The sequence below is a fragment of the Elephantulus edwardii genome, unplaced genomic scaffold (genome assembly GCF_000299155.1).
Source record: "Elephantulus edwardii isolate Elephantulus edwardi_28Jun2011 unplaced genomic scaffold, EleEdw1.0 scaffold00041, whole genome shotgun sequence".
NCBI lineage: Eukaryota > Metazoa > Chordata > Mammalia > Macroscelidea > Macroscelididae > Elephantulus > Elephantulus edwardii.
In genome coordinates this window covers 6,278,849-6,297,298 of record NW_006399791.1, presented here as the reverse complement: position 1 = coordinate 6,297,298, position 18,450 = coordinate 6,278,849, and the positions used below count along the sequence as shown (strand labels likewise).

The 18,450-nt window shown below is 41.4% G+C and overlaps 1 protein-coding gene across 1 annotated transcript; it reads right to left on the bottom strand.

Moving 5' to 3' along the window:
• Positions 1-10,530: 10,530 nt before the first annotated feature.
• Positions 10,531-12,501, bottom strand: ZNF774 (zinc finger protein 774). The gene is given in 5 exon segments (XM_006903608.1): positions 10,531-10,943; positions 10,946-11,464; positions 11,467-11,577; positions 11,580-11,750; positions 11,871-12,501. Coding segments are annotated over 5 exon segments (1,845 nt in total).
• Positions 12,502-18,450: the final 5,949 nt, after the last annotated feature.

Here is an 18,450-nt window from a genome sequence, read left to right as displayed (position 1 = left end):
CTATGAGTCGCAAACGACTCGATGGCACATAACAACAACAACAAGAAGTTCTAATTAAACCTGAATAAAATTAAAACAAGCCCACAAGAATCAAAATATGACCTTGAGTTTATCCAATTGGAATTTAAAAATTATCTCAAAAAAAAAAGAAAAAAATCATCTCAAAAATAGGTTTGAGGCATTAAACTAATGATTGAAGACCAGATAAATTATGAGGTGACATAAGAGATACCATCTAAGAAGAAAGCAAAAGGTCATTACAGAGACAGAAGAGGAAGAAAATACCAAAATGGATGTCAGAAGAGACACTGAAAATTGCTAATTAGAGCATCGAAGCAAAAACAAAGGGAAAAGATCCTGTAGTAATTGAGATGAACAGAAGATTTCAAAGGGCAGCTCAGGAAGACAAACCAAACTATTTTAACGAAATGTGCAAAGATCTGGACTTGGAGAATAAAAAGGAAAAATCTTGCTCAACACTTCTCAAGTTGAAAGAACTGAAAACCAAATTCAAGCTTCAAGTTGCAATGTTGAGATATGGATGCTCCGGCCAAAACGGAATGATCCAAGAAGTGTCCAAAGAAGATGGAAGGAATACACAGAGTCACTGTACCAAAAAGAATTGGTTGACACTAAAAAAATTTCAAGAAGTATTAGCTGAACAAAAGCCACTGCTAAGGAAAGAAGTACAAGCTATACTAAGGACATTGGCAAAAAATAAGGCCCTAGGAATTGGTGAGATACCAGTTGACATGTTTCAACTAATAGATGCAGCCCTGGATGTGCTCATTAGTCAGTCGATACTAGGGGATTTGGAGGAGAGCTGCCTCACTGACTGGCTTGAGGAGATCTATATTTGTTCCTATTCTCAAGAAAGGTGATTCAACAGAATGTGGAAATCATCATTAACATTACATGCAAGCAACTAATGCTGAAGATCATCCCAAAACAATTAAAACACCCATTGAGAGAGAATTGCCAGAAGTTCAAACTGGGTTTAGAAAAGGCCAAGGAACCATTGCTAATTTGGCATCAGGACTGGGTGAAGACTCACAACCTATGTTATGCAGATTACACAGTCTCGTTTGCTGAACGTGAGGAGGACTTGAAATGGTTGCTGCAGGAGATCAAAGACTATGGATTGCATCTCACCATCAAGGAACAAAAATCCTCACCCCTGAAACAATAAGCAGCATCAAAATTGACGGAGAAAAGACTGAAATAATCAATGCTTTCATCTTACCTGGATCCACAATCAACACCTTTGGTACCAGCAGTCAGAAAATCAGGAGATGTAATGTCCTGGGCAAATCCACTGTCAGGGACCTCGTCAAATACTGAGTCAGTTTGAAGACTAAGATGCACTTGATTCAGCCATCACTTTTCAATCACTTGCTATGCACTGAGAGTTGGACAATGAATAAAGATGACAGAAAAATTGATGTCTTTGAATTGTGGTGTTGGAGAAGAGCACTGTGTATCTCATGCACTGCCAAAAGAACAAATCTATGTCTTGGAAACGGTGTAGCCAGAGTGCTTGTTGGTGGCAAGGATGGCAAAGCTTTGTCTCATATACTATGGTCATGTTGCTAGGAGAAGCTTTTCCTTGGAGAGGGACATCATACTTGTAAAGGTAAAGAATCAATGAAAGAGAGGAAGACCTTCAAAAAGATGTATTGACACAATGACAGTAGCTGAGGGTTCAAGTGTGTCAGAGATGATGAAGATGGCACCGGAGAGGACAGGATTCAGATTTGTTATCCATAGGGTTGCTATGAGTCACACTTAACCCGACAGCACCTAACAACAACATAAATTTAGTAGGGAGCTTCGGTGGCCTAATAGGTAGGAAGTTTTGCTCATAACCCAAAAGTAGGTACTTCAAATGTACTAGCTGCTCTCCAGTGCATTTAGTAGCCTCTGAAAACCTGGAACATCAGCCATAAGTTCTTTCAACTCGATGGCAAAGAGTGAGTGTGTGAATGAAATGAGCTACATGCCAGGCATCCTGCTAAACCCTTTGTATAGATTATATCAAATATTCACTTTTTTCCTTTTTAATATGACTTATGCATAGCTGACAAATCAAACATCCTAAAGTGCCTATGTCTCTCTTCTACTGAAACGCCATGAGTAACTCCCCATTCCCTAGAGAATACTATTCACTTTCCTCTACTTGGCAACTCAGAGTCTCCTTAAGGTAGCTGTCACTCACCTGTACAGTCTTTTCACTTTTATGTATCCTGCATGAAATGAGTTCCTCACTTGTGAACATTCATTCAGTTATTCAATAAAGATTTATTGAGTAAATACTGTTGTAAGGCAAGAATGACAAGCAAGAGAAATTACTCCCTCCTATCACAGGGCTGAGCTCACTAAAAATAAACAAATTAGAATAACATAGAGTAGAAGAGGTTGGTGGGGGAAGGGTGTAAAAAAGGGCCTTGTTGGTCAGATGAAGGATTTGAGGTTTTAAAAAAGCAATGAGAAGCTGCCGGTTTTCCCATCAGAAAAGTGATATGACAAGATACAGGATTTTAAAAGATCATGGTGATTCCTGCAAGAAGAAACTAGAGAAGGGCAAGGCTGAGGTCTGGGAGACCTGTTAGCAAGCACGGCAGGAATCTGCACAATGGTTGTTTTGACCTGGAGTGCGGCAGGGGAGATGGCAAACATGGGTAGGTTTGAAAAGAATCTGAGAGTTGAAACTGATAGGGGCTGGTGAGGGAGAAAAACAATGTGGAAGCTAGTGGTCCAATCATCACAGTGGAAAGAAAGAAAAATATGAAATCTCATTATCTTTATTCACTCTTACAACAGCATTTAGGTATGCCTGGTTCATGGCTCTGTGAGTTGGAAGGAACAGGGCACAAAACCCAAGTACACATCTGGGTAGACACATCAGTAGATGTTCAACATGAAAAACAAGGTATTAGGAACAAAACTCTGTTAACAGTGAGAAGCAAAACAGGACTCTTTTCTGCCTTTGACAGGGTACTGTCTTACCACTTTTCTATCGCTCATTTTATTGAAAATTATTTGTGTTTTCCTTCTCTGACAGGTTTCCACCATTAAGTATCACTCTGCAAGTTTTTACTTTAAAAACCAGTGACCTCTGTCTATAAAAAATTGTTAGGAGGTAGGAATAGGTGGCTGCACATCAGGCAGGCCTAGAGGTCACGGGCCTATCCAGCTAGCATCTGTAAGCTTCCACATCTGCTCTCAGCATCTGGGGAGAGCTAATGTGGGAGAGACGGACCTGGATTATGCAGAGTACATGCCTTCATCCTCTCAGAGCCTGAAAGAGAGCCTGTGGAAAGGCCTCTCACAGTCCTCACATTTCACAGTCCTGGGGTGTACAAGAATCCCAGGCTGGGATAGTGTTAGAGCCACAGGGATTTTTATCTAGTTTAATAGACTGGGACCTAGTTTGATTGACCAGCCTAAGGACTAGACTTTTACCAGGACTAGACACTAAGTCTTTAACCCCGCCCCCATATGTGCCATTTGTACAGCCTGCCTCCTAAAAAATCAAGGGTTACTCACAGTCATCCAGTAAGTGACTCAGACAATGAGCACACACGAGGTCAAGGACTTAATGTGTGTGTCACTCCTAGCCGGGTTTGGGGTTATGCCTGTTTGTGCTAATAATGGAGCTTTTGTTGCCCTCAGTGGCCTCTAACTGGCGCCCTCTTGTGGGACACCCTTTCAGAATATCTTAAATTAATTAAAAAATTCTCCTGAGGATCCCTTCTGAGGGATGTCACACACAGCTCTGTGCTTTATCATTCTCCGTCTTCTCTCTAGCCAAAAGAACTTCCACCTCTAGAGACTAAACCTCTGAATTTCACATAAATTACCTGATTCTCTCTTTTCCTTCCCATCTGATTTTTACAAATCATTACTATTGTCTACATATTAATTTCCTTTAGAAGAAACTTGGATAGATTAAATAAAGATGGCATACTCTCATATCACAAAACCAATTACCAACCTTGATGCCTTCAAGTGACTTTCAATTCATAGTGATCCCACAGGACACAGCAAAACTGCCCACGGCACGTCCAAGGTTGTCAGTGTTTAGGGAAACCCTGCCTCATTATTCTCCCATAGAGTCACTGGGGGGTTTGAACCACTAATGTTTTCGTTAAAAACTGAGTGCTTAACTTCTGTACCACCAGGGCTTCATATCACTACAAAAAGAGAGATGTAAAATCATTTCAAGCTAATGGGGATGTAGTTTCCTATCCTGTTTCAGGCCAGGATGGTATTGGCAAGCCAGAGACTCCATCCTTTGACAAAGGAATCATTCAAGTATTTACTAAGCACACTGCTTAATGGGTCACCTGGCAAAACCAGCATGAAAGAGGAGAGAAGAAAAGCAACAAGGTCATTAGAAAAGTTGTTATGAGATTTACTTATTCAGAAATTTCCTGCAATAAACTGGAAGTGCTTAAAGAGCCATTCAGGCCATGAGGCAAGGATTAGCAGCATTAAAATAAAGAAAGGAGGTCTAATCAAGTAATTACTGTGCTGCTTCCACACGCGGCAGACTGTATGTTAGGAAAACTAAACAGTTGGAAGTTCTTATAGAGGTATTCTGGCCAATAATTGAAGAGGGAATGATAGAAATAAAATATCACCAATTGCAGGAATAGGAAATAAGGATGAATGGAGACTAGGATTATCGCAAGGAAGAGGAAAGAGGGTTGTTCAATTGTGGTGATGGTAGTCAGTATCACAAAACAAAATGTATGTGAGTGAACAGAAATACAATGTGATCTGTGATCTTTCATCCAACCTCATGAAAGACTTTAAAGAGGAAGACCCCAATGAGAAGGATTGACACAATGGCGTCTGGTGTGTCAGAGATGATGAGGATGGTGCAGGATAGGGGACGGTTCAGACTGGCTGCTCATAGGGTCACTGGCTCGTACTCAATGGCACCTGATAACAATAGTGGTTGCTAACTTGATGTTGATCTCTTGATGAGAAGGCACCCTCATGGCTTAGTGTATTTAGTGTGGGGCTGCTGATCAAAAGGTCAGCAGTTCAAATCTACCAGAAATTCTGTAGGAGAAAGATGGCAAGTATTATTGCCTGTGAAGAATTCTAACCTTGGGAACTCTGAGGAACGTTGATGTGAGCTGGAGTTGATTTGAGAGTAATGGGTTTGGCTTGGTTTTTGGAACATCAGGAGAGACAAAATAACACTATCAGCCTTCTGACGGAAGTATGGGAGAACACTAGGGAATAAGCTTGCCCCAAACAATTCTGAATCTTCTAGACCGTAGTACCATGATAAGGAAGGCAAGGGGCAGGAGCACATGCTGAAAGGGGATAGTGGATGCAATTAAGGAGTTATAGACCTGTGGGAGTACAGGCCAGGTTCTTCACAGTAAGTTATAAGATAGTAAAAGGTGAGGGAACATTAGAGTAAGACTTGTAAAGTACGTATAAACCAACTGCAAAGGATACAGGTCATCATGAATCAGAATCAACCCAGTAGCAACAGGGGGAATAGTGACCAGAACATTAGATACCAAATATTGCTGATTTTTTAAGGAGTAATATGGAAATTGAGCCTATTTTTGGAAGATTGTATTTTAAGCATTTCTTAAGCTCAAGGAACTGAAGAACAAATTCAAACCTAGAGTTGCTATAATCAAGGATGCTTTAGGCAGAATATTAAATGATCCGGGAAGTATTAAAAGAAGATGGAAAGAATATACTGAGTCACTATATTGAAAAGAACTAGCAGATACAGAAGAATTTAATGAAACAACATATGAGCAAGAGCCTATGGTGATGAAGGAAGAAGTTGAAGCTGCTTTGATGGAAATAGCAAAAAATAAGGCCCCAGGAATAGATGGTATATCAATTGACATATTTCAACTAACAGATGCTGCCCTGGACATGCTCACGAAGTTGTGCCAAGAAATCTGGAGAACAACCACTTGGCCAACTGACTGGAAGAGATCTATATTTTTTCCCATCCCAAAGAAGGGTGACCCAACAGAGTGTGGAAACTATAGAACAGTATTATTAATTTCACATGCAAGCAAGATTCTACTGAAGATTATCCAAAAACGACTGGAACAACACATCAGCAGAGAACTTCTAGAAGTTCAGGCTGGGTTTAGAAGGGGTCGTGGTACTAGGGATATTGTAGCTGATGTTAGATGGATCTTAGCTGAAAGCAGGGAATACCAGAGGAATGTATGTCGTGTTACATTGACTATGCAACGGCGTTTGACTGTGTGGATCATAACAAACTGTGGCTGACTCTGAGAAGAACGGGAATCCCAGAACTCTTGATCGTGCTAATGAGAAACATATATGGGGACCAAGAGGCAGTCGTCAGAACAGAGCAAGGAAACACTGCATGGTGCAAAATTGGGAAGGGTGTATGCCAGGGATGCATCCTATCTCCATACCTTTTCAACCTGTATGCAGAACAGATTATCCGGGAGAAATGGGGAGAAATGTGGGGTTAAGATTGGTAGAAGATCTATCAACAATCTGCGATATGCAGATGATATAACCCTGCTTGCTGAAACTGAGGAGGACCTCATGCACTTGCTGCAGAGGGTCAAGGACTGCAGCCTCCAATATGCATTGAGGCTCAATGTCAAGAAGACAAAGATTCTCACCACTGGGCCAAATTGGCAGCATCAGGATGGATGGTCAAGAGATTGAGATTGTTCACAGCTTCAGTTTGCTTGGCTCCACAGTAAACACTCTCAGCACCAGTAGCCAGGAAATTAAAAGACCTATTGCGATGGGAAAGTCTGCTGTTAGGGACCTCTCCAAAGTACTGAAGAGCAATGGTATCTCTCTGGAGACTAAGGTGCATCTGATACAGGCCATGGTCTTTGCTATCACTTGTTATGCATCAGAGAGTTGGACAATGACTAAGGAGGATAGAAGGAGAAGTGATGCCTTTGAGCTGTGGTACTGGAGAAGAGTATTGACTGTACCATGGACTGCTAGGAAAACAAATTCATCCTAGAAAGGGTCAAACTGGGCTGCTCCTTCGAGGCAAGGATTCTAAGGCTCCGTCTAAATACTTTGGACATGTTGCAAGAAGGGACCAGTCTTTAAGAGGGTGGAGGGACAATGCAGGAGGGGAAGAACCTCTATGAAGTGGATTAATTCAGTGACCGGGGTTATTGGGATGGGTGTATCGGAGACAGTGCGATTGGCACAGGACAGAGCAGAGTTTAGGGCTGTTGTACATAGGGTCACTATGAGTTGCAAGCGACTCGACGGCACATAACAACAATAACAACAGCTTTCATATTTGTATATGCATCAGAATCACCTTAAGGGCTTAAAACAGGATTCTGAGCCCCACTTTCAAGGTTTCTGATTCAAAGTCTGGACTAAGATTTGGGATTTCTAACAAGTTCCTGAAGAACTCTGGTGGCATAGCTGTAAAGATGCTGCCAATCAAAGGCATGTTATTCCAATCCACCAGCTGCTTTGAGGGAGAAAGATGGGCAATCTCCACTGAAATCCCACCATAGGGTCAGCTATGAGTTGGTTCCAACTTGGCAACTCTTAACAATTTTCTGATGGCCTAGTGGGTAAAGAGCTGCACTATCAATGCAAGGCAGGGGGTTCAAACCCAATAGCTGCTCTGTAGAAGGATGGACAAACTCCTTCCATGCACATTAGAGTTTCTGTAAACTCACTGGGAGGGTCAGCTATTGTGGTTTTCTAACAAGGTCCCAGGTGGTACTGCCAAAAGTCTGGCTATTCAGATATTATTCCATAAGCTGCTCTGAGACAGAAAGACAGGCAGCTTCCTCCTGTAAAAATGTGTCAGAATTAACTCCATGACAGTGAACCTTCTGTCTGGGGAGCTCTGGCAGTGTAGAGTTAGTTGCACTACTAACCCAAAGATTGTGCCTCTCTGGCAGTTTAAATCCATTGTCTGCTATAAGGAGAAAGATGGGCAGTCTCCTCTTATAAAGTTTACAGCCTTGAAACCTGATTGAACATCACCATGAGTTGGAACTCAATTGAGGGCAGTGGATTTTGGATTTAACACTGTTTCACCACAGCTCTTTTTCTGAAATGGAGCTAAGCTGGCTGAAGCTGTATCGATGAGGGAAGACTTGAAAGGGAAAAAAATGCTCACAATACACCACTATTCTCTCTAGGGTGGGACCACTGAAGTCTCTCATTAACTGCTGCATCGGCCCTGTCCTTCCACGAGGACCCAAGGGTCTTGCACAGCATTCTAAGTGAGCGCCGTACAGTTTAGGCTAAATCCCCCCATCATGCCCAAATTCAGACTTGAGTCCTGTAGTGACTTAGAGGTGCCCTAGCAAATCCCACAGTTGATGTTTTCCATGTTATTTGTTTGTTTGTTTTTTGTTTTCCATTTTATTGAGGAGAAAAACTACAAACTGGAAATCGAGGGCTTGTTGCCAAATTCTGGCTCTTCTGTTAACTGTGTGACTCACACTGAGTCATTTAGCATTTGCCGGACTTGGTTTTTCAAACTGTGGAAAAAAGAAATCCCTCCATTGTGAGAAAATGGAACAGCTGGAAAAATATTAGCCAGCGTTCACTGGGGAGAACACATTAGCAACAAAATTGTGTATTAAACTTTAGCCATATTTTACTTCACAGTTTACAAGCAAGAATGCTTTTCTATAGCTGTGTATGTGTGTACACATACATGAATGTTAGGATTAGATTCTCACAACAACCTTGTATGGTAGGTAAGATGGGGACCTAGGGGCTGATAAAAAGATGAGAGTTGGTCAACTTGAGTGCCAGGGTCAAGACTCACAAAAAAAAAAATTACCTCCTCAGTGAAGTCAGTTCTCTTTCAATACACTACCTTCTCTCAACTGATGTATACTAGTGCATAAAATGAACGGTCCTAAAGGATCAGAGAGGTGCATTAACCTAAAACTAAAGAGTCCAGTGTTCTAGCAAATTAGAAATCAAGAGTGGCCTCTTTAGCTAAATGCCAAGAAGAATCACTGTAACAGCATTTAACATTCTCAGGGACTTTGTTTCCATAATTTGACAGCCCTCTTCCAGGTCCTTCTGGTTTGTTCACTGGAGAATATTTTCCAAGAATTTAGGGGAGAGTGGGGAAAACATATGCCTCAGATGACATCAAACCTGCTTCGCAGCTGCCTGTACAAAGAGCCCATAAAATTACATGTCTTTGTTGCAAGACCACAAACATTCTGCCTTGTCATGCAATGAGACATCTGCTGACTAATGCCTGACTTAGCACCAAATTGAGAAAGGTGTTTCCATTTTAACTCTCTGTATTAACACTCAAAGTCTTCTACTTCCAATCTAACTTCAAGTTTTGGGTTTGAAGGCCTGCACTAATTCCATAATTCAGTAATAAGACTGATACAAGCAAGCAACCTTGTACTGAGTGCCTTTTAGGGGACTAGCACTATTATAAAAGATCCCAAATAGTCATCATTAATAGAACAGCAACAACAACAAAAAAAAGAGTGAAGAAAAGATTCAAGAAAACAATCCAAAAGCTACTAGTTTTTGTTAGCCTGAAATCAGAACTAGATGATGCCTGGCTACCTCTTGTTGTTGTTGTCATGTACCATCAAGTCAGGATCAACTCATGGCTAACCCTCCAGCGGGTTTTCAGAGGCTTTAAATTACATAGGAGGAGATTTCCCATCCTTTTCCAGCAGAGTAGCTGGTGGGTTTGAACCGCCTGACTTTGGGCTAGCAGTACAGCTCCTTACGCTAGGCCACCAGTGCTCCCACTAGCAGGATCATAACAGGGTCCTAAACAGGATGAGAGAAAAACGTGTAACAAAATTCTACATAATAAAAAAGACCACATTTAGGGACTGGTAGAATCATGAAATGATGGCCCTTAGACACCTTTCAAACCTCAAAATGACAATTTCTGGAGACCATCTTTCAGTCACACAATAGGCAGGTTTACACAATACACAATACCCATTGTGAACATGTTCCTCAAAATAATCAGACATATGAGACAAAAAAAGGGCAGCATTTGCTTCAAAACAAGGTTGAGTAGGCTGGGGGTGTGGGGGAGAGCAGGAAATACAGGCAAATGGAAACGGGGTACTCGGGAGGAAGTGGGGAGAGTGCTGCCACACTGAGTTAACTGCCACTGTCAGAAACAAAACGTGCACTTGCCAGTTGAATGGAGGACCAATTTCCTCTGTAAACGTTCACCCAGACTACAGTCAAACGTTCCAAACAATGTGATCATTTATTGAGTACCTGCTGCGTGCCAGCCACCATGCACATTTATCTCACTTTTCTTTTCATAACCAGCCATCAACCATTAAACTCGCATTTCCCCAGAAGCCAGACAGAAACTCTGGAGGGAAGCCTATTGTGTTCAGACCATTCAGTGGACACTATAGGCATACTCACTCCATTATGACAGAAAAGGGAGAGGAAACCAGTGCCAACTGACGCCCAGGCTCAGTTACTTAAGAGACACCACCAAAGCTGGGAGGAGACAGCAGAAGCCCTGAAGACCATTTCCTAAGTTAAATGGGTGTTTTGATGACATAAAAGATGTGCTTTCTGACGGAAGCTCTTGTCACACCCACTACAGTGAAAAGGCTTTTCCCCTTTATGTGTTCTCCGGTAGGTGAGAAAATGGGAATGCTGGTTAAAGGTTTTGCCACACTCAGGACATTGATAGGGTCTGTCTCCTAAATGGATTCGTTGGTGAGTAATGAAGTGGGAGCTCTGGTTGAAGCTCTTCCCACATTCGTCACATTTATAGGGTCTTTCTCCTGTGTGGGTCCGCTTGTGCTTAACGAGGGCAGAGCTGTCGGCGAATCCTTTCCCACAGTCATCGCACTTAAACGGCCGCTCGCCGGTGTGTGTGCTCTGGTGTGTGAGCAGATGTGAGCTCTGGCTCAAACGTTTGTGGCAGTCGGGACAGAGGTCTTTCTCCTGCGAGAGTGCTCATGTGAGTGAGCTACGCAATGAGAGCTCTCCCTAAAGGCCTTTCCACACGGCAGGTACTGAAAGGGCCATTCTCCTGTGTGAGTGCGTCGGTGCTTAATCAGATCTGAACTCCGGCTAAAGGGCTCTCCACAGTCTTCACACCTGTACGGCTTCACTCCTGTGTGGGTCCTCTGGTGGGTTATGACATGTGAGCTCTGACTGAAGCTTTTATGGCATTGCAGGCATGTGTAGGGCCTCTCTCCCGTGTGGGTTCTTTGGTGCATTATGACGTGAGGCTTCCACCCAAAAGTCTCCCCACGCTCGGAGCACTCGTGGGGTCTCTCACCTGTGTGGGTTCTCTCATGTTTGATAAGGGTTGAGCTGTCGCTGAATTTTTTCTCACAGCCACTGCCTTTGTAGGGTTTCTCTCCTGTGTGTATTCGCCAGTGCGTGACAAGGTCTGAACTTTGTTTGAAGCCTTTCCCACACTCGATGCATTTATATGGCCTCTCACCTGTCTTATGAGATAGGAGCTCCGATTAAAGCCTTTCCCACATTCTGTATACGCAGACTTCTTTCCTACATAGCTGTCCAAGAGTTGGCTTAAATCCCTCTCCTGGGAAAAGGGTTGCTGCTCTCTCCTGGAAGGAGTCCATGTTGCCCTTCTAACTCAAGGTCCCTCTGCCAGTTTCATCCCCAACTGGGAGTATGATAAATACTTTTGTTGGCTCTTTCCGGTGATGTACCACATTGTTCTGCTGGTTCAGAAGTGTCCTGATTGAGTTTTGCTACCTGAATCTCCAAGTCTGAAAAATGAACAAAAAAAGAAATTTATCAGTCACCAAAGAAGAACATCACAGAACAGTAAGAAAGATCAAAATTACCATCTATTTCAGCTTCAGACTACACATAATTTGACGATATACGTTTTGTGAAAAGTTTATTAATGTTCTCCAAGGTGATCCCAGTAACAGCGGGGGGCACTGTGCAACGCAGTGCTTTAACAGTTGCCATGGCACTCTCCTCATGAGAAAACTTCTGTGTGCAGGAGTCGCCTAGGGTTACCATATTAAGCTTCAGCAAAGTGCCTTCTAAATAGATGTGGTGGTCACTCAGAGCCTTGTAGACGGCAGCCTGCACCTTCTCAGTTACATACTGACAGCGCTTCAGGTCATGGTCACCATCAGGGAGGATCTCAGGCTCCACAATAGGCACAATCCCATTCTGCTGGCAGACGCTGGCATAACGGGCCAGTACGTTGCCATTTTCCATGATGGCAAGGGCTGAGGGGGTGTGCTCTCCAATCTTTAGCACATAGCGCCACTTGGCAAAGTCAGCTCCATCCTTCTTATACTGGTAACAGCGCTCAGACAACCCATCCAGCCCTTGGGTGGTGGTCTTGCCATTGATTCCTGCCAAAGGTACCACGTCCTTGTCTGCCTTGATGCCCACACCACCAGCTTTAGATTTTATGACTTGGGGGAAGGGACGCCCATCATCCGCCTTCTGGTAGGGGATCTCATGGAAGAGGGTAACTACCCCAATGCAGGGGTTCATGCGGTCGTCTGCAGTCTGCAGGAGTTGGCGGTAAAAGCACCAGTTCTCCCCAGCATTCTCAGTTCCAATGGACTGCAGGCACTTGGCAATGCTTCCAGTGGACTCATCTACAGCCAGATGGCTTTGCCCGGAGTAACGATGCAATGAGCGATGTCAGAGAGCTCCTTCTTCTGCTCTGGGGTCAGCATTGGGTATGAGTAGGGCATGGTGTTCTCGGTGGTGATTTCCTGAGCAGAGACTGGAGAAGTTGGCAGGGCCTGGTCAGCAGCATGAATCGCCATGACCTTATCTTTAGAAAGCACCAAGAAAGTTAACTATGTTGTTGTTGTTCTTGTCGTCGTCATGTGCTGTTGAGTCAGAAGTGACTCACAGCTGACTCTCCAGTAGGTTTTCAGAGGCAGGAAATTGCACGGGAGGAGATTGCCCATTCTTCTCCCAAAGACCAGATGGTGGATATGAACTGTATGCCTTTGGGACTACGATGCAGCTTCTTACCACTAGGCTACCAAAGCTTATTGGGCTTTAACATTTTCCCAGAAACAAAACATTGATAATAGCCAAAAGGAAAAAAAACCCAAACCAAACAAACTTACTCACAAGGGAAAAAGAAATAAACAAAAGGTATGAATAGGTAATTCATATAATAAAAGCAATTTATAAAAATATGAAAAAAATGTAACCTCTTCAATAACTAAAGAAACTAAAATTAATGAGGCTCTGTGTGTTCAAGTCTATTCTAATCGAGAGTGAGTCTGTGACAAAGCAGCACTGTCCCGTAGGCTTTCCTGGGCTGGCACAGTCCACAGAGGGTTGTGCTGCTGCCTCAAAGGGGGAACCTTTCTGGTGGTTCCAATCCACCAATGGCTCTAAAGGAGAAAGTTGGGCTGTCTCCTCCCACATGATCTAAAGCCTCTGAAAACCCGCTGGAGAGTCAGTTAGTCAGTTTTGACTTCATGGGAGAGCTTTTGAATCTTTACAGAATATTATCAGATCATTTCTCCTATGAACAACTGGTAGGTTTGAACTACTGACCTTATAGTTATCACTTAGGTACCACCAAAGCTCTCATAAAACAATGATACATTTACCTTGTAGAGGTAAAAAGCATAAACATAAGTGTTATTCTGTGTGGATTTGAATCATAATCCTATCTTACTAGCTGTGTGACCTTTAACAAGTTACTTAAACTCTCTGTGCCTTAGTGTTCCCTACAGCTCATTCAAGTTGAAGGTAGGGAGAAGGAAAACAAGTTCACAAAAGCCAAAATATGACCTTGTGTCTATTCTGGTTGAAATTTAAAAACCAGTTCAAGAATAGATTTGATGCTACAATCCTGAGGGTGCACAGTTTGAATCCACCTGGAGAAGGAGCGGCAATCTCCTCCTGTGCCAGTCAGATTCAATTCAATAGTACACACACAAAAAAACTAAAAAAAAAAAAAATCCCTGAAGTAAAAAAAAAAAAAAACAACTAAAAAATGATAGATTTGATGCATTGAACACTAATGCTATAAGACCAGATAAGTTGTGGGATAACATCAAAGACATCATCAATAAAGAAAGCAAAAAGTCATTACAGACAAGAAAGAAAAAAATCAAAATGGATGTTAGAAGAGACTCTGAAACTTGCACTAGAAATTAGAGGAGCCAAAACAAGGGGAAGAAATGCTGACGTAAGAGAGCTGAATGGAAGTTTTAAAAGGGTAGCTCAAGAAAACAGTGCAAAGCATTACATTGGGATGTGTGAAGAACTGCTGTTAGAAAACCAAAAGGGAAAAACATGCTTGGCTAAAAGTAGAGAATACCAGGAAGATATTTACTTGTGTTTTATTGACTATGCAAAGGCATTAGACTGTGTGGATCTTAAAAAATTATGGCCAAAACTAAGAATAATAGGAGCATTTCATTGTGCATATCTGAAACATATACATAGAACAAAAAACAGTTGTCCCAACAACACAAGGGAACACTGCAAAGTTTAAAATCAGGAAAGGTACATCAGGGTTGTATCTTTTCTCTACATCTATTCAATCTGCATGAACTCGTTCCAACAGATCATCTAAGAAGGTAGACTAGTGAAGAAGAAAGTGGCATCAGGATTGGAGGAAGGTTCAACAATCTGCAGTATGCAGGGGACACAACCTTGCTTGCTGAAAGTGAAGACTTGAACTTGTTGTAGAAGATCAAAGACTATAGCCTTCAATATGGATTACACCTCAAAAGCAAGAAAACAAAAATTCTCACCACTGAACCAATTAGCAACATCATGACAGATGGAGAAAAGATTGAAGTTGCCAAACAACTTCATTTTATTTGGATCCACAATCAACACTCATGGTACCAGCACTCAAGACATTAAGAGACATGTTGCGTGGCTGTGCTACGTGTCTCTAGTGATCGAGGAGGAAGTGTTAAGAACAGTCAATCATGCAGTAATGCAGTTTGTTGAACCAAGTTGGCAGTTTGTGAAGGATTCAATTCGACTAGTTAAAAGATGCACCAAACCTGATAGAAAAGAATTTCAGAAGATTGCCGTCACAACAGCAATAGCCTTCGCTATAATGGGTTTCATTGGTTTCTTTGTGAAATTGATACATATCCCTATTAATAACATCACTGTTGGCGGCTGAATTCCTTCCTTTTGGAAGAGTGGTGTTTGTCTTGTTTTTGTTTTTCCCCTTTGTGAGAATTGATGAACAATTAAGGATTTAAGAAACTCATGGAGTAAAAATTTACCACATTTTTTGTTTTTTTTCCCAGATTTTTTTCTATTTCTAAATTAAAATACTTTAACAATAAAAAAAAAGAGAGAGAGACATGTTACATTGGGAAAATCTGCTGACAAGTACTATTCCAAAGTGTTAAAGAACAAGGATATTAGTTTAAAGATTAAGGTGTCCCTTATCCATACCATGGGTGTTTTTTTTTTTTAAATTGCTTCCTATGCATCCGAAATTTGGACAAGAATAAGGCTGTCAGAAGAAGAATGAGTGTTTTTGGATTGTGATGTTGGCAAAATATCTCACGGACTGCCAAAGGACTGAAACAAATCTGTACAAGAGGCTATGCAATCAGCAAGCTCCTTAGAGGCAAGAATGATAAAACTACCTAAAGTTTATAGAATACTCCAACACCTCAACAAGAAAAAGATAAACAACACAATCATAAAATGGGCAAAGGATATAAATAGATACTTCACCAAAGACAACATTCAGATGGCAAAAATCCCTAGCTATCAAAGAGCTGCAAAACAAAACAACTATGAGATATCATCTCACCCCAGAAAAAAAAATAGCAAAGTTTAACAGGGTAACAAGCAACAAATGCTGGTGAGGTTGTAGAGAGATTGGAACTCCTATTCACTGCTGGTGGAAATGTAAAATGGTACAACCACTATGGAAGGTGGTCTGGTGCTTTCTCAAAAAGTTGTAAATAGAAATACCATTTGATTCAGCAATTCCACTACTGGGATATACAGTAAAGAAACCAGAGCCATGACTCAAACACATGTATATACACCCATGTTTATTGCTGTCTAATTCACAATAGTAAAGAGAAATGACCCAAGTGTGCATCAACAAATGAATGGACAGAAAATATCCATTCATTAGAACACAAAAGAATATTATACAGCAATTAAAACAATGATCTCATAAAACATTACACAATATGGGTGAGCCTGGACGAAATTAGGCTAAGTGAAATATCTCAGTCACAAAAGGACAAATACTGAACAACACCATTGTTACAAAACATGACTGATAGGGGGATTTGGGAGGAGAATAGGAAGAGTGGAGAGATAAAGAACATTGCATTGGAACAGATGTGGAGAACTGTCTGAAAGTAATATATGTTTAGGCATTATATGTTTGATAACAATCTGGAACAAAAGGAGCATTGCAAAGTAGACAGGGCAGGAGAAGAAGAGGGAGGGCGAAAAGGCAAGAATGAATGAACAAAAAAAGAATGATGAAACTTTGTTTCACATACACTTACCATGTTGCCAAGAGAGATCATTCCTTGGGAAAAGACATCATGCTGGGAAAGTTAAAGGGTCAGTGAAAGGAATGATGAAACTCAAAAGATTAATTAGCACAGTGACTGCAACATGGCTCGAACAAGTGGATGATGCAGGACAGGGCAATGTTCAGATCTGTTGTTCATAGAGTCTCTGTATGTTGTAGTCAACTCAGTGGTACCTAACAATAATTAGAAATGGTTTTGTTTTGTATTCACATGACAGGGAAAAATAACAAAATCATGTAATTCCCCTCTTCTACAAAGACCTGACACTTCTCTGAGTTTTTTAGTGGAAAGGAGATGATAATGCATATATAAGAGTTGTGATAAGATGGTAACAAGACAAAGACATCAGCAAACCATAAAGAGTCCTTAAAAGGGAAGGGGTTTTTTGAGCTCTGATGGCCTAGTGGCAAGAAGCTGCACTGCAGTACTGAGGGCATGTGGTTCGAATCCACCAGATGCTCCACTGGTGAAGGAGGGGCAACTTCCTCCTGTGCCAGTTGGATCTGATTTGATGGTACACAACAAGTAAATAAATAAATAAAATATTTTTTAAAAGAATGGATGTTATTTATAATTTTTTAATGTCCACTCATTCATTATTTCCTTCCTGCCCACCCCCCAGTTTGCTTTTCTCTTTGAAAAGTAAGTAAAAAAAATTCTTTCATTGTTATGCAATCCCCCTCTCCCTGCCCCAGTCCACTCCACTATGCAGCTTTCATTCTGGACTCTTGTCATGCCAATAATACCTAGTCGTATATTACTCCTAAACAGTTCTCTCCCTCATCTGTTTCAATGCAGTATACATTATTTATCCCCTCTTAGTTTCCCCCCCCAACCCCGATGTCAGTCCCACTTTACAACAGTGACATTATGTAGTATTTGTCCTTTTGTAACTGAGATATTTCACTCAGCATAACATCCTCCAGGGTCACCCATTCTGTTTAATAATTCATGAGTTCCTTGTTTTTCAGTGCAGCATAGTATTCCATTGTGTGAATATACTACATCTTCTCTATCCATTCGTTTGTTTATGGGCACTTGGGTTGTTTCCACGTTTTTATAATTTTATTTTCTGGCAAAGAAGCAACAATTTCACAGAAATCAAAAGGTTTAAGAAATCCACATCCCAAAGATTACTCAGACCTAGACTCTCTCAAAATATCTAAGACTGACATCTAAAGGAGAGAAGCATTCTTACCCTTTGAAAACCCATTCATTTAACTGTGACGGGTGGCAGCAGTAACCAGGTAAACGATTCTTCCCTGAAGTTTCCAGCCACATCATCTAGAGTCATCAGTACCTAAAGCAAGAGATTTCAAAACACATCAGTAGTTCCCAGGATATTTTCACCTGGGCTAAAAACCAAAAACCTGCCACCATTATCTTCAAGCAGAAACCCTCCTGATTAGAAAGAATAGCTCTGAGGTAAATCCCAAGAAAGTTTCTTTCTCATTCTATTTTTCATAATACTTTCCTTTGCCATCTTTCTCGTCACTAACAGAGAAGTGGACCTCCCACACAAATCTTTAGAACCCTTTTGAATATCTTTTGGAGAAATTATTTAGGATGGACAAGAAAAACAAAGAATAGATGCAGGTATAGTTCATTTCTGGAAAGTCTTGGATCCTCTCCAACTACATTTCCCTTTGTAAGGTAGAAATTGTGAACTTAATTATGCTCATAATAGTTATGAAAACTGCCGACTCTTCCTGGCCTGTAGCCCAGTGAACTGATATCATCTTCACAGATTATGCAGCACTTCAAAGGGAACTGTCCTCAATACTATTCTATTTCAAGATTTAATGGAATCATCAATGAGAATGTAAAAGATAAGGATGTTTTAAACAAGTTACTGGTAAACTGCAAAAGAAATGAAAGGGAGGCCTCTCCCATATTTCCTTTCAAGGAGAGAGATCTATTCCTC